Raw genomic sequence first — 23,502 nt, forward strand, 5'->3', positions numbered from 1 at the left:
AATGAGCAAAAAAAGGTGCATTTTGCAACACGTCTGGAGAAAATATGAATATTTGTTGAAGAACGACGGAGGAGGCTGAGAACCCCCCCCCCCCCCCCCGAGGACAAGCTGGTTTAAACACGGACTTCTTTTCGTTGCACGTCTTACATCGACGCTTCGGACACAAACGGCAACTCGTGAAATGTTTCACGACGTTTTACCAGACGGACGATTAATCAAGAGGAAAAAAAACTTGACGTCTTCCAGCGATTAGAACCATTAAATAGTAACCGCAGCACGCCGGGCGGACGGAGCACCCGAGGCGGGAGCGGAAACACCCATCAATGCACCAATCAGTGATAAATACATTCACATCGAGAACCTTCATGACCTTGTTGCGTAAAAAGATACGACTTTTATACGTCCGATCGCTCCAACCAAGAAAAGGACTGGAGAGAAAACATCAAAGCATCCCGGAGCTTTTCAAGAAGCGCTCTAATTAAAGGCCGCATTACAGACGCGCTGTAGCAGAGGAAGATGTCGATAGGGGGGGGGGGGGGCGCTGGCATCCGTCACAGACGGACGAGTAGAAAGAGAGAGAGCAACAAGCAGAGGCAAACACCACTCAGAGCAGGAACGAGTTGATTCTGCTCTCCTCTCTCTCTCTCTCTCTCTCTCTATCAAGTCTTCCTCCCTCGCTCCCAGAGTAATCATTCAAATGTGATTGCTCTGATCCCTCCATTCTATTTGTCATTAAATACAAGGCGCGCACACACGCACACACACGGAGTCAGAAACAAATGCCATTTAATCAAATCATATAAATAAATAAAAGGTTTTTTATTTCCCATAAGTCCATCTGGCCGCCTGCTTCTCCTCACACACACACACACACACACACACACACACACACTCCCAAAGCCACGGACGACCACACACATCGGCCGGTGAATCTAAATGTCGAGGAGACGGGCAGCGAGAAGAAACCTTTATCAACTAGATGAGTTCGCTTCCTCTTATCTTATCAATCAGTTTAAGACAACGTGATTGATGTTTGACGGATTCTACATTTGAACGCGTCGCCATTCTTCCTTCCTCCCCCTCAGGGAGTGAAGCGTGCTGTGCGTTTCTTCCTTCCTCCCCTCAGGGAGTGAAGCATGCTGTACGTTTCTTCCTTCCCCCCCTCAGGGAGTGAAGCATGCTGTACGTTGAAGTTGAGAGTAATTCCATTTCTCTCCCAGACTAAACCCGCCGCGGCCGCTAACAGGAAGCAGCCGCCGCGCCGCGCCGTCGCCGTGAAGCGGCTTCTAACCTGCTTTAAGTTAACAGCTGCAGGTGATTCGGGCAGCGTGTAGTGATTCGGAGGACGCATCAATAAAAGACAGCCGCTACTGAAACGTAATCGCACCCAGCCTGGTGAGTCAGAGTTTTGTTTAAAGAAGATATAAATTCCTTTTGCATTTCTCAGCATCGATTTATTGACACTAGGAGAAGCAGGAGCGCACGCGCCTCCTTTCCAGTCCCTTTAAACGGAACTAAACTTTCATCTGAATTCCAAAGAGACTCGCCTGCCACAAAAATGGCTGCCCTCAGGATCCTAGCAAAGTTAAAGACAATAAAAAACTTCATGGATCTATCCTCCAGCTGGACCTGCTCCAGAATCTAATGGATCCTTCTTTGGCGCAATCGTTCCATTAATTTGTGAAATGAAAATCAATTCACGGCGTATCGAATCATATTATTAAAAACATTATTGATGGGTTGGCAAAATATTTCATCCTCTGTACGATAAGATGAGCAACTTACACTTCAGTCAGACTCCTTGATCTGGATTCTGTCTCCTCCTGCCTTGATCTGGACTCTGTCTCCTCCTGCCTTGATCTGGATTCTGTCTCCTCCTGCCTTGATCTGGATTCTGTCTCCTCCTGCCTTGATCTGGATTCTGTCTCCTCCTGCCTTGATCTGGATTCTGTCTCCTCCTGCCTTGATCTGGACTCTGTCTCCTCCTGCCTTGATCTGGATTCTGTCTCCTCCTGCCTTGGCCCTGGCTCTGACTCCTCCTGCCTTGGTCCTGGTCCTGGTCTGGGTCTTGTTCCGGTTTCAGCCTTTCTCCGCTGGTCTTGAGTGATTTGAACTGATTTATGCTGCCTCTGCAGAATCTCAAGAGTAATGGTAACAACATGTCTTAGCGTCTGTCCGAGTCTTCACAGCTTGTCTGTCTGTGTTTTGCTACATAACGGAGCGAGTCTCATACATCTAAAAGAGGAATAACCTCCGAGTCACACTTTGGACATCTGAGATAATCTATAGCCTGGATATCAGCGAGAATTCCAATAGTTTGATTACTACTGAAGGAAGAAATGGAAAAATGCATTCAATCACTGCCACACACACACACACACACACCGTCCTATCTCCCCCCCCCCCCGTCCCCTCTCTCTGAATGAATCGCTCCTTGTCTCTGAACTGATGGAGCGATAAAGTTGGTTTAAACAGCCGTAGACACACCGAGGCAGGAACATGTGTTTTACATCAAGAGCTCCGAGCTATACTAGCGCTAATGTCACCATCTGCAGTGTGTGTGTGTGTGTGTGTGTGTGTGTGTGTGTGTGCGCGTGTGTGTTAGAACAGGAGTGCAACATGTCTTTGCAATCTCCTATCAGCTTTTAATCTCCATTCAGCAGAGAAGAGAAATCAGAGACGGAGAGAGAGAGAGAGAGAGAGAGAGAGAGAGAGCTAGTTATCCCTCCATCCTCCACTCTTTCATTCCCTTCCCTCGGGGAGCGAGGGGCCGACGGAACGAGCAGGCGCTGTCGACTTCGGTTTGTCTTTGTGTGTCTCCGTGCGATTGTGTGTGTGAGTGTGATCTAATTTTTATTGTCGGGTTGACGGTCTCCACTTCGGCCTCTTAACTCACTCCAGAGGGCTTTTCCACGGCGAGCGGCGACGTCAGCGTTCAGCCTTCACTCCGGCTGCTGCGGGACTCAACACTTCTTATTTAGCTTGGAACGGTCGACTTGCTAAGTTAGCTTGGACCTTCCACGTATTGTTACCGTCCAAGTTGCAATGTTGCAGCCCCCCCCCTCCCCCTCCGTGACGTTTCAAAGCACGTGGGCGTAACCGGAGCAACGGCGCGATAGAACGGAAGTCCTTATCGCAGAGGCTACCGGATTAGCTACGAATGCTAATTTCCTGATGATGGCCAATAACAACCCACTTGAGATGCCTAATGAATGAAAAAGAAGCACAGAGGAAGTGAGCGTGTAATCTAAGACGTAAACATGAGACCATTAACGAGATTACAGGCCGTTTGATGAAGGAGAACAACTTTGTGCTTTTGTGTTAGCCCTCAGAGCTAAATCGCTGCTCATCGCTCAGACCGGAGGATCTCATTTGTTCCCGATTACGGAGCAAATATAGTAGGGGTTAGTCCAGCAGGTGTAAACTGCCGCTGGGGGTTTAACCCAGTTTGAAACAGACCTGAAGAGGTAATCTGAGTAACTCGGTCACGTGTGAACATTCCTCTCCCTCATGTCCTCCAGGAGGAGGCGCACACCGCGCTTCAGAAGTCGTTTCAGAGGTCGTTTCAGAGGTCGTTTCAGAGGTCGTTTCAGTCCATAATCAAAAGACGGCTCACTGGACTTGAATCAAAGTCCATGTGAAGCGACGGTATCTTAAACACGCCTTATAAATGTCATTCTGGGATGACATTTTGACATGATTATATAAAAAAAAGAACCTTTTCTGTAACATAAACAGAAGAAATCTGGGTTTTATTTAAGCCGTTTCTATCGCCCGACTCAATATCAGAATGTCAACGGAGAATATTTCACGCGACGCTCTCTCATTGGATAAAGATCATCTACGGCCGAGCAACACGCTAGCCTGTAATCTCGTTTTGAGAATCTAAACCGGGGGGGGGGGGAGACAGAGCGGGCATTGGGGTGCTCCATCAAGGCCTGGCAGTCCCTCTTAATTAAATTACACCCTCCGTCCAAAATTCCAGCAAGACATGTGCGCCACCAAAAGGGCTGCCTGCCAACGTTAAAGGAAGTGGAAAACATTTATAGATCCATCCCGGTATCTGGATCGAGTCCTAAACGTTATGGCTTTTTTCCCTTGGGAAATGGTCCACCCATCATTACACTAATCCATCGAGTCATCGCACCGGAAAGGTGAGCGGTTTAAATCTAAAGTCTAGAAACGATATTTATTCCATCTAATAGATATTCATCATCATGCGATCGCACTGGTGAAAACTTCAGGAGATTTACACGCCGGTGGTTTTCCCAAATGTCTCAAAAAGGACTCGATGCAAATCGAAAACAAGTTTCCAGCAAACCAAAAGAAAAAGGACAATACAAGTTGTTGTCAGAGAGAGAGAGAGAGAGAGAGAGTTGTTCTTAATCAGTGAGCTGTTTTAGATCAAAGGAACGACACGGATCCGTTTTCGGTGATGGCTTTTCTCTCTGAAACGAGTTCGTTATCTCAGAACCCAAAACGCAGACTGCGAGTTGGATCCTATCACAATTTGCTTAAACGACACAGGAGTATCCTCTTACAGTCGATCCGGAGAGGAAAGGCGATAGCAACGTTCCATTTGTGTTATTGTGTTTCCCCTCAGATCGGAAACAAATATGGGCGGCGGTTATCGGCGCGTTTGCTTTTATCAACTTCTTAGATACGAAAGCAGCAAAATCAAAAGATATAAAAAAAAAAATCCATCCTGGAGGACCAGCAGGAACTCAAACACACACACACACACACACACACGCAAGCAAGCACACACCCATTGTTTGACTGCACCTGGTCTATTAAGGAAAGCAAGTGTGTGTGTGTGTGTGTGTGTAAAGCCTTGAGAGGCCCTCTCAATTCCCGTTACAATCTATCTGGCTTTAAATCTAAAAAAAGACGCCGTCCTCCAAAGCATTTTGAGATGTTTTGAACTCGCGTGTTTGTGAAGAACAAGCGGCCCAATGAAAACACGATCGACATGCATCAATGAGATCAAAGGATTTGAACAAAGCCCCACAGACAGATGTCGTAGCGGCGCTCTACGCCACGCGACCATTAGAGGGGAAGAACTTCTCCAGTACGGCGTCCACCGGTTCCGATTGAGCCGAGCAGGTGCTGGAAGGTCATGTGAAACTTTACAGAGCACTGATTGGTCGACGCTCACCACGCACAGGAATATGTATCGCGGCGCCGCATTAAGGCGAGGACGCGGCGCGGCGGCCTCACAAAAAAATAAAAGATTTTCTGGTCTAGATTTTAAAAGTCATTCAATTACCTGTTTATCGGAGCGTCGTGTGATTGGACAGGGAGTGAACTGGAGCGGGTCAGACTTCATTTCGGTTATTTTTTATATCAACAATTATGCAGCTCGGGCTCGGATTCTGTGTTTGGCGTGACGTCTTCCAACTTGTGGGTTGAAACTTGCATCTTTCCAGCTTGTTTTTTAGACGTCGCGGAGCCCCAACTTTCCTGTCATTCATCACAGAGCCTCATCGGTGCGGTGTGTGTGTGTGTGTGTGTGTGCATGTGTGTGTGTGTGTGTGTGAGAGAAAACGCTTTCTGGCTCGCGCCGAGGCTTGTGCTGGAAAAGCAGTGGCACCAATCCCAAAATGCAACTTGAGTAAAAGCGAGCGTCTCCGTGGCGCTCGTCAAAACGTCTTTGCTGTAGCGACAGGACAAAAACCAAAAGGTTCCGTCGGGCCTGGCTGGACTGTAATGTCTTCGGGACCGCAACCCGAGTCGACGTCCGCTCTGGGAACTAAAGGAGGCTCGGTCCAAGCCGAGATGCGTCCGGAAAGAGCGCGAAACAGAACAAAAGAGGGGCGGGCGTGGGGGAATCGGGTACGCCAGACGCGAATCCACAAAGGCACATGTACGGAGAAGCGCGAACAACACGCACACACTCGTGCAGAATTATTTATGAGAGAAGACCTCACAAGAGGGAGAGAAAGAGAAAAGTGATGAATCCTGCCCAAGTGTTGACGCCGCATCCAGAATGCATGACTGTGTGTGTGTGCGTGTGTGTGTGTGTGCGCGTGCGTGTGTGGGTGTTAACGTGTTCTCACGATAAAGAGCTCAGTGAAACTCTCCTCTCTGGATTCCATTCACATGTGTTTCTACACACAGACGCACACACACCCCAAAGAAAAGGTGTGACTGGATGTCCTAAAGTGAACCGGATTAAGGAGTGTGCAGACACGTACCGAACCAGTGTCAAACCAAAGAGCAGGTGATGCAGCCACGGCGATTCCCATCCCCCACGCTGGATTAACCGGGCTTCTTATCACGCATTGTTTTGGCGCACGGCCTCCAGAGCGCCTCCTTAGAAGGGTTGTTTTGTTTTTTTTGGCGTGCGATTTTATGACATCTGTGCACAAGGCCTAACGTGAAGAAGAGAATGAACCCCGAGCACAAGAAGGAGAGGCGAAAAAGGACGGATATTAATGGAGAGAGACGCTTCCGACTGATGTGTCGAACAGATGTGCGTCGGTCTTCATCAGGTGTTTCTGCTAAGCAGGACATTTTACGTGCGCCGGCGTCGCTTCAAGTGATTGATAAACGCAGCAGAAGGTCATTAGAAGTCATTTGTCAATCTACGTTCATTTCGCTGGAAGCGGTTTTACAACCGCCGTCATTTTCTCCAGCCTCTTTTCTCTCATTTGTCAAATCGCATCAGTCGATACTGCCGAGGAGGAGAAGGAGAAGAAGAGTTCTCAGATTAAAGGACGAAAAAGGAGAGGCGAGCCCGGAGAGACAGGAGAAAGGCAAGCACGGTTTTCAATTAGCCGCTGGTCAGGGGTCAGATGGTCATTTAATCTGACCAATCAGCTTCCTAATTACACAAGTGCTGCCAGGACGGCGTAGCCAGCGTTTCCGTGTGTGTGTGTGTGTGTGTGCGACCGGCGAGCGTTGCGTGTCGAGGTCTCATTGTAAAAAAAAAACAGGTCATCTGGACTTAATATAGGTTCCATGTGTGAACACACACGCATGTGCACTCCTGCACGCACACACACACACACTAATCGAACCTGCGGCGAGTCGCTCCCACCTAAACCAAAAAAAAAAAAAAAAAACGAAAGTAAAAAATGGAGAGTGATAGCGAGAAAGGAAAACACACACTGGTTGTGCCGAAAAGGAGTTAGAAATCTAAAACACACACACATTCCAGTCGTGTGTGTGTGTGTGTGTAAGCTGATTGTAAAAGTAATTGATGTAAACGTTTAAATTACAGCTAGGAGCTAAAACAACCACCGTGTTTCACCGTTGCCATGCCGACGTGATGAAAAACACCTGGCTGGTCCGCTGGCAGGGAGGGTGGAACGTCTGCGTCATCGGCGAGCGACGGGCCGAACCAATGAAAAGGCCGTCTGCGCGTAAGCGACGTGCGTCCCAACCAATGAAAGTCACGGGGGGGTGGGGGGGGGGGGCGTGGTCGGCTCGAGTCGAGCTAATGATATGTTATTATATCATATCCACTGCAGCCGGCTGCTTCGGCTTCGTTTGTGTGTCCAAAGCAAATCGGATCAAGGTGATTGTGTAATCGGGCTTAATGTCGATGTTTGGTACGAGAACGCTCCGAATGCGTTTCATGGCTTTTCCTGCTTCGCTGCCAAGTTTGGTGCAGCTTGTCATAAATAGGACGATTCGGCGGCTGCCAATAAAGTTTAGTCGATAATAACTCCTCGACTCGACGCGGCACAGAGGAATCGATGTCTTGCTCAAGGACACTTCAGGAGGACGGAGACGAGCTTTAAACTGCGAGCGGAAAGGAACGTCTGACGAATCCGCCGGCGCTGCCAGAAAAGTAGCCGAAAAAGAAAAAGTCAACCGTCAAGACCCGGAATTAAAAAGTCAATGAGATGAACTTTTCAATGACTGATGACATCGGCTGCATCGATGTGTGTGTGTGTGTGTGTGCGTGTGCGTGCGTTTTTTTTCTCTGTCCTGAATATGAGTCAGTCAGTCAGAGAGTTCAAAGACGCTTGAAAGGAGGATTAACATCCCAGACTGAGCCAAATGAGCTACGTCTCCATTAGCGGCAGCCCAGAAACGCCAAGCTGTCGCCTCCCCTCCGCCGAGCGTGGAATACCCAGAACCGGTCGGAGCGCCGCTTAAATGGTGTCGCTTGTGTCCCGAGCCAAGCGTAATATGTCTCGCAGACAATGAGGCCGCTGTGGACTGTCGCGCGGGGACGCTGGCTTTTCCACAGAGAGACGGGGACGGACATACGCAGGTTGAAATCACAGCCAGCCGGTCGTCTGATTCTGCTTCTGCTGCACCAAACGCAGCCCGGGTTCGACTCGCCGGGCGCATTACCGCAGGACGGCTGTTTATTTGAGTCTGCGTCCATCCTGATGGGAGATGGGACTGCTGTACAAACAAACAGAGCGGCCCCGGGACAGACAACGGCGTGGCGGTGAGAGGGAGGGGGGGGGGGGGGGGGGGCGGAGCGGTGCGGTCAATATAAGGACGTCTCTGCCTTTATCCGAGCGGACAAAAAGACGCTTCTGTGGTGCCCAGGAGACAAATCAAGGACCGCTATTGGATTTTTTTGGGACACTGGTCCAAGAGGTGTCCCGACTCAAATGAACAGGACTCAATTTACAGTCCAGGTACGCAGAAGAGGAATCATTAAGGCTCCATAGCAGGAGTTAAGAAGCAACATCCCAAAGCTACGCCACTAAACTAAGCACACACACACACACGCACACACACACACATGCACACACACACACACACACACACATGCACACACACACACACATGCACACACACACACACACACACACATACACACACACGTAAGCATAAGCGCCATCATTTCCTGTGGCGGATATAAAGTGCTGTTAAATTATCAGCACGGAAGATGCGTTCAAATCCATGCTTCAATTTCCTTAGCAAACACACACACACACACACACACACACACAGATAGGATTCAGAACGCACATCCATTGCACGTACTTAAACACACAGGTGCAGGGGACAACATGGACGGCGACGCCAATAAATTAAAGCGAGGAAAGAGAAGGGAATTATGGAAATACAGCTACGTGTGTGCGTGTGTGTGTGTGTGTGTGTGTGTGTGTGTGTGTGTGTGTGTGTGTGTGTGTTTTATACATAATTGGCTCCGCGGGGCAGACATGTAAACGGGAGAAGCGTTAATGGAAGTCTTCTCTGATCTCCCGTTTGTCTCTCTCGGTTGGGATCCTGTTTGCTCTTCCTGCCTCTCCACTCAAGTGGAATCGAATGTTACGCGTGGACCCCCCCCCCCCCCCCCCCCGAAGGCTCACGTTTCAGCGGCGCGTCCCCCCCCCATCCAGTGAGACGGTTCCTCCTCGCCGCCGAGTCTGGGTTCTATTAGATCATCTAAATCGCCCGGTTCGACGGATGTGTTCATACGTCTGGCTCTCAGTCGGACGTTTCTCAGACCTCCTTAACTCGACAAACCGCCGTTACTTAATGTCTGTCTCGTTCCATCTCTAAAATAAAACATCAGCGGAGCGTTTCACTTCAATTTCACCTCAAACAGCTTTTTGGGTTTTTTTTTATCCTCGTCAGTCAAAACGTCACAAAATAACATTTCGGACTGAAAGTGATGTCTCGAATGTAATAAATCACTCGGAATCAATTATAGAACGGGGAACTATCCTCTCCTCTCTATCGCTCTCTTTTGCCATTTACAGAGTCGAATCAGACTCTGCCCTGTATATAAATTAAGCTGAAGTGTGTGTGTGTGTGTGTGTGTGTGTGTGCACTAAGCTATTTCAGATGATGCTTCGCATTACTGCCCCTCCCTTATCCTTTCCAGTGATGAGTCAAACCTCAGCCTGTGTGTGTGTGCGTGTGTGTGTGTGTTAGACGTGCCAGCGCATGCCATGGAATCAGGGAATAAATATTGCGTCGTACGAGGCGGGCGATAAGCAGCAGAGACGATATCGCCCAACGCTGTTAGAGTCTGTCTGTGCAGCGTCTCGGTAAATCACCGAGAAGCTTCGCCTCTGATCCGAGAGGCAGCGTCGGTTCTGACTGACCGGCAGAGAGTCCGGAATGTTGGAGAACACAAAAGAAAAGGAGCCACCAGAGCGACGAGACGCTTATCGGCCGTGAGGTGAAGCGTCGTTTAAACAGTCGTCCATAAACGCGTAAATTAGAGCACGTTAAATGTCGGTTCCTGTTACTTGTTTAAAGTCAGTATTATATATACTTTAACCTCCGTCTGACTCCCCCAGAGATCCACCCCCCCCCCCCCCCCCTGAGGCGCTCTCGTTCTTCCACAGCCCCACCCACGATAATGAGCAAACCTCTTGCTGCCCCACCCTGTCCAGTCTGCCAAGGCACTGCCAACACCTCTCTCTCTCACACACACACACACACACACACACGCACACACACACACACGCACACACACACGCACACACACACACACACATGCACCCAATGTAAACCAACCCACAACATTTACAAAGAAGCCATACACTCAACTAACTCGCTGATAACTCTGCTCTTACGCTCATAATACACTGTGTGTGTACACTACAGTGCACACGCACACACACACACACACACACACACGCACGCACACACGCACACGCACACGCACAGCAGTCTATTCTAATCCAGTGTGATCATCGTCAATAAGCGCCGTGGCGAAGGCAAACCGCAGTCCACTCACGCCAGTTCATGACATCACGGCGAAGTGCAAAAGCGTTTGGAGGAGTGACAGGCGGTAACCACGGGAACTTTCAATTTGCCTCCACGTCACCATAGCAACAGGCATGTTTTGTCAAGTGTTGTGAGTTCAAAGTTGATTTGGAACAAAGAAAAAACATTTTAGAAGATGAATACGGGAAACGAAGAGTGATGGAAACACGGCCGACGTCCTGAGAGACACGGGGACGTCCTGAGAGACACGGGGACATCCTGAGAGACACGGGGACGTCCTGAGAGACACGGGGACGACGGACCGAACGAACGCACGTCAGTCGGGTGGCTCCCTACACGCGGTTTCATCCTCAGATCTGAGTCGCGGGAAAGGCAGATGAAAGTCTGTTCATGTGAGAGATTAGCCCTCCAGGCAGGTACGGGGCGGGGCCACTGACTGACACAAGGTGTTCATACGGCGTCAGATTAGAGCCACAGGTGGAAAAACAGGGTTTAAAGGTTGCAGGCGAGAACGACCAATAGGAGGACGGCCTGTTCACACCTACCCGAAGAAGGGACTGGGACTCCTCTTTAGCGGATCCTCCTTTCGCCTCCGGCCCACCTCCACTCCCTCCTCCTCCTGCGTACTGCTGGGGGGGCATCGGGACCTGTTTCTCCCCCCCACCTCCGCCCGCGGTGGCTCCTCCCAGCCGCCCTCCTCCGTATAGCTTGGCGTCTCCCAAATATGACTTGGTATCTCCCACAAATGACTTGCTGTCTCCTAGGTAAACCATGCCAGGCGAAGCCACGCCTCTTTTCTGCTGCGAGGCTTCGTGATTGGCTGAAACAAATGACAGTGAGAGAGGGGCGGTGAAGAGAGAGGGGCTCCCACTTCCGGTTCGCTCCTTGGGAACCCAGAGTAAGCCATGGGCCTGCTCGCATCCCCCTTTTTCTGCTGGTCCTCTCGTCTCCCCCAGGACCCAACCTTTCTCCCGCTCCCTTTCCTTCTCCTCACCCCCCTCGCTTTTAACCGCCCCTCCCGCTTCCTCTCTGCCTCCCTCTGCCAATCGTCCCTCAGGCGGAGCGAGGGAGTAGAGGAGCCGAAGGTCGCCTTTGCTCTCTTCTTTAATGGCTAAGGTGGAGGGCGCCGAGCAGCCATTGGCCGAGTGCGTTAGCGATGGCGTCAGCGAGGTGGGCAAGGAGGTGCTGATCAACGAGCTCCACGAGGGGGAGGACTCGTGGCAATGGGCGGAGTTAAAATGCTCAAGGAGGGCTGACGAATCGGGAGCCGTGAAATCGCAGCGTCGGCAGCGGCAACACGCGTGGACACGCCTGCAGAGAGAGCGAGAGAGGGAGAGAGAGAGAGAGAGAGAGAGAGAACAATGCAGACATAAAGACTTGCATTAGCGTTTGTAGTTAAACGCTATCGCTAACGTGATGGCGCGTAACGATGACGTGACGATGGCAGCGGTTCCTCACCAACAGGAAACGCATCTTGAATGCCGGCATTTCAAAATAAAAGGCATTCATTTGTAGTCGCTCCGGTTCGACTTGCATTAAATGAAACTATTAAAATGATTTCATGGTTTATCGCTGCCTGGCTCAGGTGGCGTTTCACCGAGTCCGGGGCCAGCGAGTGACTCAGTTTTCCACAAAGTCGCCGTGAATTTGGAAAAAACTGAGGAATGTAAATGAATGCGACCGACCGAGAAAAGAACCGCCCATCAACAGACCGCCTTGATTTCCCTTTTGCGACGCCGCGGACGGACGGACGGACGGACGCAGCATCTCTGGACGGAGTTTTTGCTGCTTCCTGTGTGGCCGAATGAGCTAAATTAATCAATCATCTATACCAAGACCTGGAATTTCCGTTCAACGGGCGGGGGGGGGGGGGGTTCTCGGTCGGCCAGATTTGCGCATCTTAATTAATTAGCAGCCGTCAAAATGAATGGAAATCAATGTCTGAATATTATTCGTTTTGGTTCTAACATCTGTTAAATCTTTGAGGTTTTTTTTTTTTTGGGGGGGGGGGGGGGGTTACTACATTTAAGGAGTAAATGTGACATGCAGGGTCGTGTCTTAGCGTTCCCGCTTCGTGGCGAGGCGTGCAGAGCAATTCTTCAAGCTGCCCTCGTAAACCTCATTTATTAACTTCTAGAACTTTCTTTTTATAGTTGAAGCGACTAAACTCACATTTTCAAGTTAAATCAACCCGGAGCGTCTCGCAGTGCAGGCGGCGTGTCATTGTGATCTATTTAGCCAATTGTGCGTTCGCACGTCTGTCTCGGGACGGAGAACCGTCCTCTGAGGGTTCTTTAATTTGTTCCTTATTCAAAACAAGGGGTTTGAGTACAGATGGCGTCGAGCATGGAGCGAACGGCGAGGCCCTCTGAGGCGCTGCGACTCGTGACTCCGGGCGTGTGGAAATGAAACCGACTTTATCAGCCACAAAAAGATGAAGGATGCATTCGGAAACGTGGCTTCCCTTGGTATTCATCAGACACACACCAGAAATGTGCATGATTGAGAGGGGGGGGGGGGGGGGGGGGCGGGAATGTGGGTAAAACAGGTAGAACTAGGAAAGCACTCGGAGAGCACAGACCTCCGCCAAGCAGCTCAGTCCCCCCGTATTGTGATTTACACCAAAGATTACTGTCCTACATTTATTTCATCTCTATTTTTATATTCCTTAACCATGAAAACAAAACTGGATTCTCAGGATGAGTAATGAACACATTTTAATCTTAATAAGGCAAAAAGGGTTGTCTAATACCCAATTCCCCAAATCCCAATATCCAAACCACTTGCTTCTAATAACCGGAGATCATTCTCCGACACGGCTCTGGTGGAGTTTCGGCCCACTGTTCTGAACGTCGGGAAACTTTTAATTTGTCTTCCTTTCGAGGAATTCAAAGGTGGACTCCGTCTCCATGCTTAGCGTCGCTGTCCTGCTGAACTCGTGACCCGACGTTCTCTTTCAGAATTCATGTTTCGCCCCGCCATTTTGGCGCAGCGTCTTTTGAACGGCAGGCTCCGGTTATCTGGACGCCGTCTGTGACTCTTTTGTGACTCGGCCTTCGCTGCGCTCTCGGAGGAACGTTGCAGATCACGCGAATCGAGTCTCCGAGCCGAGCATGCCGAGGACGATGCGTTTGGACCCGCTGTGGCTAACGAGCTGCGACTGGCTTCGGTGTGTGATTGTTTTATGAATGAAAATGGAATGAGGGTGAAAATGAGTGGAAGATTGAACTGTGGGCAGAAAGACATTAGAAGCAGCGGCTCGTTCTTCATGTTTCATGTTTGTGGAGTAAAAGCGATTCTATATATTCTATATATATCTAATAAAAGTGATCGTCAGTCGCGTCTAATCCCGAACCTCTCCTACCTGTAGTGTCTAAAAATCTCTTCTTCCACTTCTGTGATGAAGTGACACTTTGTACAAGAGAACTCCCTCTCTCCTCCTCCTCCTCCTCCTCCTCCTCTCCCCCCTTCCTTGACTCCCCCAGCCTCATCCTCAGCCTTGACATGCGGCGCTGCCCCCTTTAGGTTAATCAGGTTGTGGCAGCTTTCATAGTGTCGGAGCAACACATCAATGTCAGTGGTGGCAAACGCACACTGGTCACACAAGTGGGTGACGCCTGGGATGAGAAAAAACAACAACACAAAAACAACAACGACACATTTAGGAACGAGAAACAAACAGAACAGCGTGTTGCATCTCTGGACGAAAACAAACATGTGCCCGATGACGTATGCCCTTTGGATACCTTGCGAGACAACAGGATGGGCGGGGTGAGAGGGGTGAAAAGTCACGCCGGGGTCACCTCTGAGGTCCGGCGGGGTCATGCTGGGCGACTTGGAGCCGGCGGCGTCCTGCTGTTTGCTGGACTGAGGAAACTTGGAGCAACATTTAGGGCAAGTGGGCTTCCGACAGGCGAAGGGGTGCGACACCTGTGGAGAGGGAGACGCGGTAAAACGCCGCAGGCCGTCGTTGCTGCCGGCACGCACGATGTCAAGGGGCGGAGCCGCGAATCCGACGCCGTTGCAATGGACCCTGCAGTCTGTGAATGATCTCACCTCCCCCAGGTGCTTCTGGGGCTGACACAGCCCCTGTGGACAGTAGACGCAGTGCTGGATGCAGCACCGATGGATGGAGTGGTTGTGCTGGTAGTGCAGGAGCAGCGGCGCCACCACGATCACGTCGGCGCTGTGCGCCATCGAGTACCGAAAGTCACACAGCTGACAGTTGTAGCTGGTCACGACGGCTTCGGAGTCGCTGTTCGGTTCTCCTAGGAAGCAGAACACGGTCAAGAAACCACGGTTTGGGCCTTCAGGGCGGAACCACGGGGTCGGGCGGGTTGGGACCGGAAGCTTCTATTGATCCTTAATCTTGTTCCGCATTAAAGGAGCTACGCGCTAATGAAGAACACTATTTAGCACCACATGACCCCCCCCCCCCCTTTAATTACCTTGGCTGTTGCCGGACGCGTTGGACGACAGCTCTTTGCGGCTTTTGGATGCCGCGTGGTCTCTTTCTCTTTCTCTTTCTCCTTCTCTTCTCCCTCCTCTTTCTCGCTCTCTGTCCATCCCGGCAAAATGAGAGTTCTTTGGGCTCGTGGTGGCCCCCCCAGCGGTCATTTTATGTCTTTGTTCGTAGTGCTCTAGAAGCTTCGCCGGGCCCCCCGTCCACTCGCAACTCCAGCTACAGAATTTACACCAGTAATAGGCCTGAAGCGAACCCCGACCCGGGTCCGCCGTCCAACCCGAAGCGTCAGCACACGGCCGGACGGGGATGAAGTATCCGACCAAGGAGTCGTCTTCTGCTCTCACGGACACTCGCTCCGCCCCCTCCCTCGTCTGGCTGTCGTGCCCTGTCAGGTTATTGGTGGCCACGAGGGGCGTGGCAGGCGGACTTTTGACTTTATTTGGATGCGACGACAGGAAGTGCTGTTCAAGTTCTAAGGAATTACTCCCCATGTATGTGAAGTTGCAGAATTTGCAGCGAAAGTACTTGGTATTCCCCTGGCAGTCGGAGGTCTTCCGGCCAATCCCAATTAGCGTGCTGCCCAGTGTCACCTGTTGTTAGGCAGAAGAGAAAGAGAAACAAAAGTGCTTAATATTAAATATAGTGTTCTCCTCCCGCGCCGCCGGAACCTTTGTCTGATGAAGGTTCCCCCAGATTGTCTCACTCACGTTGGCGTTCATTGGCTACCCTCCTATCGTAAAATACAAAGTCTCCCTTTTTGGAGCGACGCCCACTCCCACGACAGCCTCCAGGAGTTTATCCAGATCCATTCCTAAATGTTTTCTTTACTCTGTTTTCGTGCCCGACCCTGTGCCATGTTTCATCGAATCCGTCAGCGCGTTTCAACAATTTGGGAACGTCATTCCGTTACCTTTGATTTGAGCCGTTGAGCTTTTCGGTGGACGGCTCGGGCGCCTGAGCCTCGTTATCCAAGACATCACGCTATACTTTAACTTCAGAATTGTTGCTTGGAGAAAAGCACGGCAGACATTTCCCAGCAATTAAACCGATGGCAGCCACTCTCTCTGTTAGCATTAGCAGCTAACGGTTTGGTACGGTAATGCAAAACAGTCACACACGCTCTAAAAAGAGGATGAAAAGTCACTTTAAAAAAAGGAAAACCCGAATAAGGAGCTTGATGGTACATTTCAGCTCCAGTGAAGAGAACGAATCCTGAAGGTTAAATAGCTCTGTGGCTGTTTATGATGTCATAACGGCGATCATCCAATCAGCACGTTCCACAGACCCCGTCCAGGCAATTAGAGAGGAAGTAGACGAGGAGAATGGAAAGAGGAGGGCGAGAGAGAGGAAAGACGAGCGAGGGGGAACGAGCGTAAGTCAAAGAACAAGATAGAGGGAGGAGAGAAAGTGTGTGAAAGAGTGAGCGAAGAAAAAAGACAGCGCTGAGGAGGAGGTAGAAGAAAGAAAGACATGATGGCAGAGAGAGAGAAGAGAAGGTAAATATGTCTGACAGCTGTTTCATTACAAAGACCGTTATAATAACTGGTTTCACTGCCTCTCTCTCCCCGTCTGTCCTCAACTCCCTCCTTGTCTCTCTCTCTCTGCCCCCCCCACCCCCCTCCCCATGCCCAACCCTCTCCTCCCTGAATCCTTTTTCCATAAATCCAATTGGTTGACGGGACGATCTCGTCTTAGCAAATGACAACATGGAATTTTCCAAACGTGGGCGGGAGACAGAAAAATCAAGAGAATAAGGAGTCCTTTCATTCGTTTTTTAATATGCGTTCACTTTCTCGTCATAATGACGACTTAAGCCCACTGGGTTTTCTATTTCTGGTTGTGCGCGTGTGTGTGCGTGTGTGTGTGTGTGCGTGTGCGTGTGTGTGTGGGCATCCGTGTCGTTTTCTTTACTTGCAGACTTCTGGTTAAAGTGAAATGAAACTTCCCAAGAACACACAGAAACACACATCCTGCACACGCACACACATAAAAATCATCTTATTAAAGCATTCAGACAGAACTCTAGTGTCTGAGCACACACGCACACACACGCACACACACACACACACACACACACCAAGCGATCGTTCAGCAAACTGATTCCAAACCTGACGACGTATTTGCCTTAAAGTCAAATGCAAGCCGCAGAAATCATGCTTAAAGATTAAGGATTGAATTTCAGCTCATCACTGACATGACAGGGCTCAGAGGTCGACCCGGGAGGGGACACATGGACGTAGTGAGGGGGGGGGGGGGGCTCTGTCAGAAAAGTCAGAAAAGTCAGAAAAGTGGGCTCTGAGATCAAGCACGCATCGAGTAGCATGTGCGGGTCTGCGTGCACTGCCTGCGTGCACGATCTGTAACGGCTGCACACCTGCATCGGTTTGACCGCGTCAGCCCGACTCCCGGTCTGTCTGGCAGCCCGTAAAGTTTTAGCACAACACACCGTCCAGAATCACATGCAAATCAGATGTTGCAAATCAGAGGCAGATTGTTTCGCCCCAATAAATTTGTCAGTTCAGCTGCGGACATAAATTTGCAGATTTATGCGGAGTTGTAAACGGAGTCAATGCGTCGTTCTGGATTAAAACGTAACCGATATTGACGACGCTTCTGATGCGTGATGACAGCGCGTTCCGAGGTTTGTTTTACGTTTGCAGCAAAGTATTCTGCGACACCTGATTTATTCACAAACGTCAGAATCCAGCGGATGTTACGGTTTGATCGGTGTCTTATTTCGTCTTTAATAAAAAAAAAAAGTTTCAGAAAGAAAACTTATGCAGACTTTTCTTCCGTAACAATTTTCTGAAAGTAAGGAGAACCAGAGTTCGGCCCTTGTGGGATCAGCAAAGGTTTATTCTAGCAGATAAAAAAAACTAAAGCTAAGCTAAGGAATGTGTGCATCTACATCTGGAGATCTCAAATTTCAGATATATTTTCTAGTTTTAAGACTATATACCTGACCGTCTGCGTAATTGATGCAAAGCATGCAATCCCTGAAAGTTTGAGTTAAAAACAAAAAAAAAGTATAGAAGTAAAAATTAGTGATAAAGAAAAGTGCTGCTGGGGTTGCCAACGCTATTTTTTGGGGGTTATACAGTCAACATGTGTTCATTTTATCCTAAAGAAACTGCCACCTGTGTTTCCAAGGTGTCCTGTGGGATGTCATGCAGACGTTGTTAGCAGCTACCGTTAGCATGATGGGGTTCCCCAAATAAGAAGGGCTAATAATAATAATAATAATGCATTGATTTTAGTCATAGAAAACCGAAGACAGACGTCACATGACGTGGAAAAACCTTGAGTTCTGGGAGACTTTTTTTTCAGGAAGATCTGAGCCCTTTTTTTTTCCCCCTTCTTCTTATCGGACTCCGCCCCTTACATCCTGCCAATGAGCACAGCTTTGTCCTCACCTGTACATCATATGTGCCGTTCATCATGACCGTCCTGTGCTGCTGGTTCTGTGCATCCGGCCTGATCTTTCCCAACTCTTTGGCTTGGTTCCTCTGCCCCTGTCCCGCCGGGGAATCTGGGAGCAGAAATGCAACGAGGATTAAAACTGGGAGAAGCAGACACGGAGGCCGGAGACGCATCCGGGGACGTGTCCCCTAACGACGAGCTGAAATAATGTTTGAATGACGAGACCTCGTGCACGAGTCCATGCTTTTATTTTCTTAATTAAGCATGAAAACAAGTTTAACTTGGAGGCGCGGGATTACCCAGGGGTGTGTGTTGGGGGGCCATGTTGTGGAGGGCCAGGATGTGTGTGTCCAGGGCGGCGTCCTGCCGCGTGCGGTTGTGCAGACCCAGGTGATACTTCCTGAAATGCTTCACCAGGTCAGCGGGGTCGTTGCCGTAGTAACCGTAACCGCACACATTGCACTTGAAGTCCTGGAGTTTAGGCGAGGGGCTGGAGGAGAGCGGCGGGGTGGCGATCGCCGACTCCTCCCCTCCTTCCTGCCTGGGGAGAAGGCGGGGAGCGGAGAGGGGAGGAGCCCCGACGTGATTTCCCTCCACCCTGACTCTCTCTCTCCTCTCTCCTCCGTCTGCTCCCTTCTCCCCGTCCTCGGCCTCCGACTGGCTCTCGGGTCTGTCGCTCAACGCTGCTGCTCCTCGTTTGGCCCGCCCTCCTCCTCCTCCTCTCCGCCCCACCCTGTCCTCGTTGCCGTAGCGATCACCAACAGATGAGGGGGAGACAGATGAGGACATGCATTCACTTTCCCCCTCCTCCTCTTCCTGCTCCTCATCTCCTCTGATCTGCTCGGAGGATTCCGGCTCAGACGGTCGGTTTATTCGCTCAGCCTCGGCCCCTACTCTCCCTTCCTCCTCTCCCTCCTCTTCCTCCTCTGCTACTGGCCTCCTCCCGTCTTCTTCTTCCTCCTCCTCACCGCCAACACTCCGGATAGGGGGATTCTTCTTCCTCACCATCGCTGAAGATGTGAAAACAGAGAGAGAGATTCCTCAGCGATAACTCCAGCCTGGTGTAATCTGGGAATTAAGTGATAATCTGGGGATTAACTGGACACAACGGTGGATTGTGAAGGCGACGCATGCGTTCGGGATCGTTTCCATTCAGCTCGAAAACTTTTTCGAGCGCTGAAATCTGTGACCGTCCTCAACCACAAACCTCCTCAGAGTAAAACAGTCTCAGCTGTGAGCTCTCTCAGGGGCGTGTGCGTCGGGACGTTCGTTCATCCCTACGTGCGACTCTTCACCCGCCCCCCCCCCCCCCCCCCTCAAACCAGGCAGTGAATCTTTTTATCGTGATGGAAACCATCCGTGAGAATCTTAAACGCACGACCACACATCAAAACACAAAACCGTATCAGAGAGGCCGGGGAGGGCGAGGGGAAGAGAAGGATGACAGAGAGAGAGGGAGAAAGGGGGGGGGGGGGGGGGGGTGGCGAGGAGAGAGGAAGACGAGGAGAGTAGCCAGCGGACAACCACATCAAACCACACGGCCCGTCTCAGAAAGACGGATGAAGGAGGCAGAATCCGTCCCCTCCAGCGCCCCAAACGCTTCTTTCATTCCTGCATCTCTTTCCGGGCGCTTTTCGTTTACTTCCTGGCTCCCACTTTATCGCGTCTCTCAGTCTTTCCTGCTCCATGTCCCCTGTCCTCTGTCCCCTGTCCTCTGTCCACCTGAACCTCCGTCTCACGGCGGCGGCCGTCCTCGCTCAGCTTTACGTGAAACTCATCAAGGACTCTTTCTCGCTGCTTCCCCTCCCTCACTCACAGGATCAATAATTTGGGCGATCTTCAAAAATATCCCTTCTGTTCCAACCCCCCCCCCGCCCCCCATCCCTCGCTTCTAATCACGACACAAAGCCATCAAATAACCGAGCATGTGTTTTACGTTAAAGTGAGTTTCTTTTGTTTGAGAGGAGAACAATTGCGGTTGTTCTGTTCGCAATGGTCATGACAGAGGTGTGTGCACGTGTGTGTGTGTGTGTGTGTGTGTGTGTGTGTGTGTGCGCGTGTGTGCGTGTGTGTGCGTGCGTGCTAGCTTATGTTTATTTGAGGTTGTTCAGTTCATATTCAGCAGTAAACATTCATTTATTCATGCTCAAGGTTGGCGTGCATGATAAATGCGTGTGTGTGTGTGTGCATGTGTATGCGTGTGTCTGTGAGTCAGCACGCAGATAAACGAAAATATATATATTTTTAAAGGCGGGGCTGTGAAAGAGGAGAAAACGACGCCATGAAGGCAGAGAGACGAGGACTCAAATGTCAGACGGATCCGTTTTCTTTCTCCGGCCTCTTCTGGCGTTTGAACATTTATAAAGGACTATTAAAATAAAGCAATTTATGTCTCCGTGGCCCACGCCTAAACCGGGCCTGGCACTCTGTGTGTGTGTGTGTGTGTGTGTGTGTGTGTCTAGCAGAGGAAAATCTCATCTGATGTTCACCACACCCAGTCAGAATTCATCACACACACACACAGTGGAAAACTCCAGATCGTTGCGGTAAAGCACGAAGCTGAAATCCTGACCCAAGAAGCACCGACTGACCCGTCCTGTGTTTCCATCAGCCCTGCGAGATCGCCATGGCGACAACAAAAGTGAGTCAATGCCATAGAAACAGGATTTCAGCGAAGCACAAACTCCACAATTAGCACTTCTTCACTTTTGTCATCGGCAAATGCATTCTGCAGAAGTGCACGTCAGACGTGTGTGTGTGTGTGTGTGTGTGTGTGTGCGTGCGTCGCAGGCAGCGTAGCCTTCCGTCCGCTTCAGGCTGTATACACAGACTGGAACCATTACTATCAACTACAATTAGTAAGAGCCGACCACAACATACCACATAGCAGCTACTGCTAGCAGCTACAATTAGCGCCGAGACGCCGCAGCGGCCTCAAAGTGATCGTCGGGATAAACGCGTCGCTTCATCATTTCCATCAACTGCAATTAGCCGCAACGCCAGAGAAGCTTTTTACTTCAAATTGCCAATAATCGCACCCAAGACGTCTGCTGAAGGATGACTGGGAAGCGAGGGGGGGGGGGGGGGGTCGGCCGTTAGAGGGACCTTTCTGGATGGACTCCAGAAAGGAGCTGCATTAGCTGGCCAAATCCTGGCCAAAGCAAAGCAAAGACAGTCTTCCTCACTCAGAGAAGCATTTAGTTCTTCATCGTCATCTTCGTATCGTTCTCTCGATCCGCGTGGCCATATTGGCTGCTCCTCGTCAGCCCTCCTCTTCCTCTGTGTCACGCCGTTTTGCATGGAGGGATGGATGGATGCATGGAGGAGGAGTGAGGAGGAACGTATGGACTGTCAATGAGAGGAGGAAGACTGAAGGAGGGATGGAGGACGGGATCAAAAGGAAAGAGGTTTTAGATGGGGAAAGAGAATAGATTCACCTCATTTAAAAAAATAATAATGAGAGACTGTCTTGGGAAATGGATCGGCAGATACAGGAAGAGAAGGAGAACAGACGAGGCCCGAATACCGATGAGCATCCTCAGAAGCGGGAGACGAACAAAACATGGACGCTCCAAAATGTCAAAGCTCCTCATCTCCAAAGTTTTGCTCAGGAAGAACCCAAATGTCTTCCTGTCCTTCCACGGATAACAAGACAGAACCTCCCGTTATTTCACGGTTTTAACAGATTCGTGTTCGTTTTGATGCCAGTTTGTCCCGAGTCGGCGCTGAGCAGCCGGTCAGGCGGCCACGCCGGCCGTTTCTGGAGCGACGCGATGGTTACGGTAACGGCGCTTTGATCCAAGCCAGTCCCGGTTTGTTATTTTGGACCAATCAAATCACGAACTGAGTATTTTTTTGCTCAAGAGTGAACGTTTAAACTATTTGTTACATTTAGAATATTTCCGTGTTTTGCTGACATGACGCAATAATCCATCGCTAGTCCATACGAATAATAATGAGAGCTGCTGGCAGAAACACGAAACGCGTGACTTCGTGTCAGGCGCCGGCTGTTTTAAAATGTCAAAGCCGTCGTGGTCGCGTTGCATCGCTAAGAAGTCATTTAATTTCATGGGGGGGGGGGTCACAAATGAGTACTTAAAGGAAAGCAAAAGACAAACAGCAAAGTCTGGAAGGGCTGGTAGCTTCAGGTGGAATGTTGGTGAATGAAATTGGCTGAAGCATCGAGTGAAAAGCATCCGTGGGCCCATTTCAGGCAGGCAGACAGGCAGACAGGCAGGCAGGCAGGCAGGCAGGCAGGCAGAACACACGTAGCTGCAGTGGGACAATAATAAGAATCAGCCACAAATGCATTCTGCTATGTGGCGCTTGGTTCCAGTGCTAGAAGGGAGCATGGGAGGAGCCTGGCCTCCTCCAGAAAGGAAGGTATAAAAGGGGAGGGGGGGGGGGGGGTAAAGTTGGTTTCTGTTTTTGGAGGAGAAACAGCTTGGAATTGATTTGAGAGGCAGGAGTCTAATTGAAGATCGGGAAAAGGGGGGGAGGAAACAGAAGGAGTGACGGGGGGGGGGGGGGGGGGGGGGGGGCAAAGTAAAATCATTGGGGGACAGAGTCCACCTGCCATTTTAAGACTTAAAGCTTTCAGTTGCCCGCGAGGCCCTTAATCAGTGCCAGAACTGACACACGCACACACACGCACACGCACACACACACACACACACACACACACACAGTATAACTCATTTGTTATGGAGTAGCAGCACGCTAAATATGTCATCTTAAATGTCAAACATAATCCGAGGTTCCCGTTTCAATACGTTTCACACTCCGGCTGCTTCTCTGCCCCGACTTCGCTCTTTGTCGGCCTCACCAACACACACAAAAAACGCACACACACACACCTGTCGGCATTCCTTACAGGTGACCAGTGTAGAGATGCTACAACGGGGTCGAGAAGATTTGGGATTTGTTTTCTGATTGCCTTGTTTTTTTTTTTGGGGGGG

The 23,502-nt window shown here is 50.3% G+C and overlaps 1 protein-coding gene across 1 annotated transcript in view; it reads right to left on the reverse strand.

Annotated features, from left to right (window-relative positions):
• trps1 (trichorhinophalangeal syndrome I) overlaps positions 1–19,552 on the reverse strand; it is a 33,596-nt gene extending 14,044 nt beyond the window's left edge. The window contains exons 1-7 of the mRNA XM_068747535.1: positions 18,844–19,552; positions 18,538–18,653; positions 15,108–15,714; positions 14,716–14,927; positions 14,406–14,589; positions 14,024–14,276; positions 11,205–11,970 (exon numbers count right to left, since the gene is read on the reverse strand). Of these exons, the coding sequence (XP_068603636.1) occupies positions 11,205–11,970; positions 14,024–14,276; positions 14,406–14,589; positions 14,716–14,927; positions 15,108–15,714; positions 18,538–18,653; positions 18,844–19,552 (2,847 nt within the window). The remainder of the gene's footprint in view (positions 1–11,204; positions 11,971–14,023; positions 14,277–14,405; positions 14,590–14,715; positions 14,928–15,107; positions 15,715–18,537; positions 18,654–18,843) is intronic.
• Between the last annotated feature and the right edge of the window lie 3,950 nt (positions 19,553–23,502).

The sequence above is a fragment of the Brachionichthys hirsutus genome, chromosome 13 (genome assembly GCF_040956055.1).
Source record: "Brachionichthys hirsutus isolate HB-005 chromosome 13, CSIRO-AGI_Bhir_v1, whole genome shotgun sequence".
Lineage (NCBI taxonomy): Eukaryota > Metazoa > Chordata > Actinopteri > Lophiiformes > Brachionichthyidae > Brachionichthys > Brachionichthys hirsutus.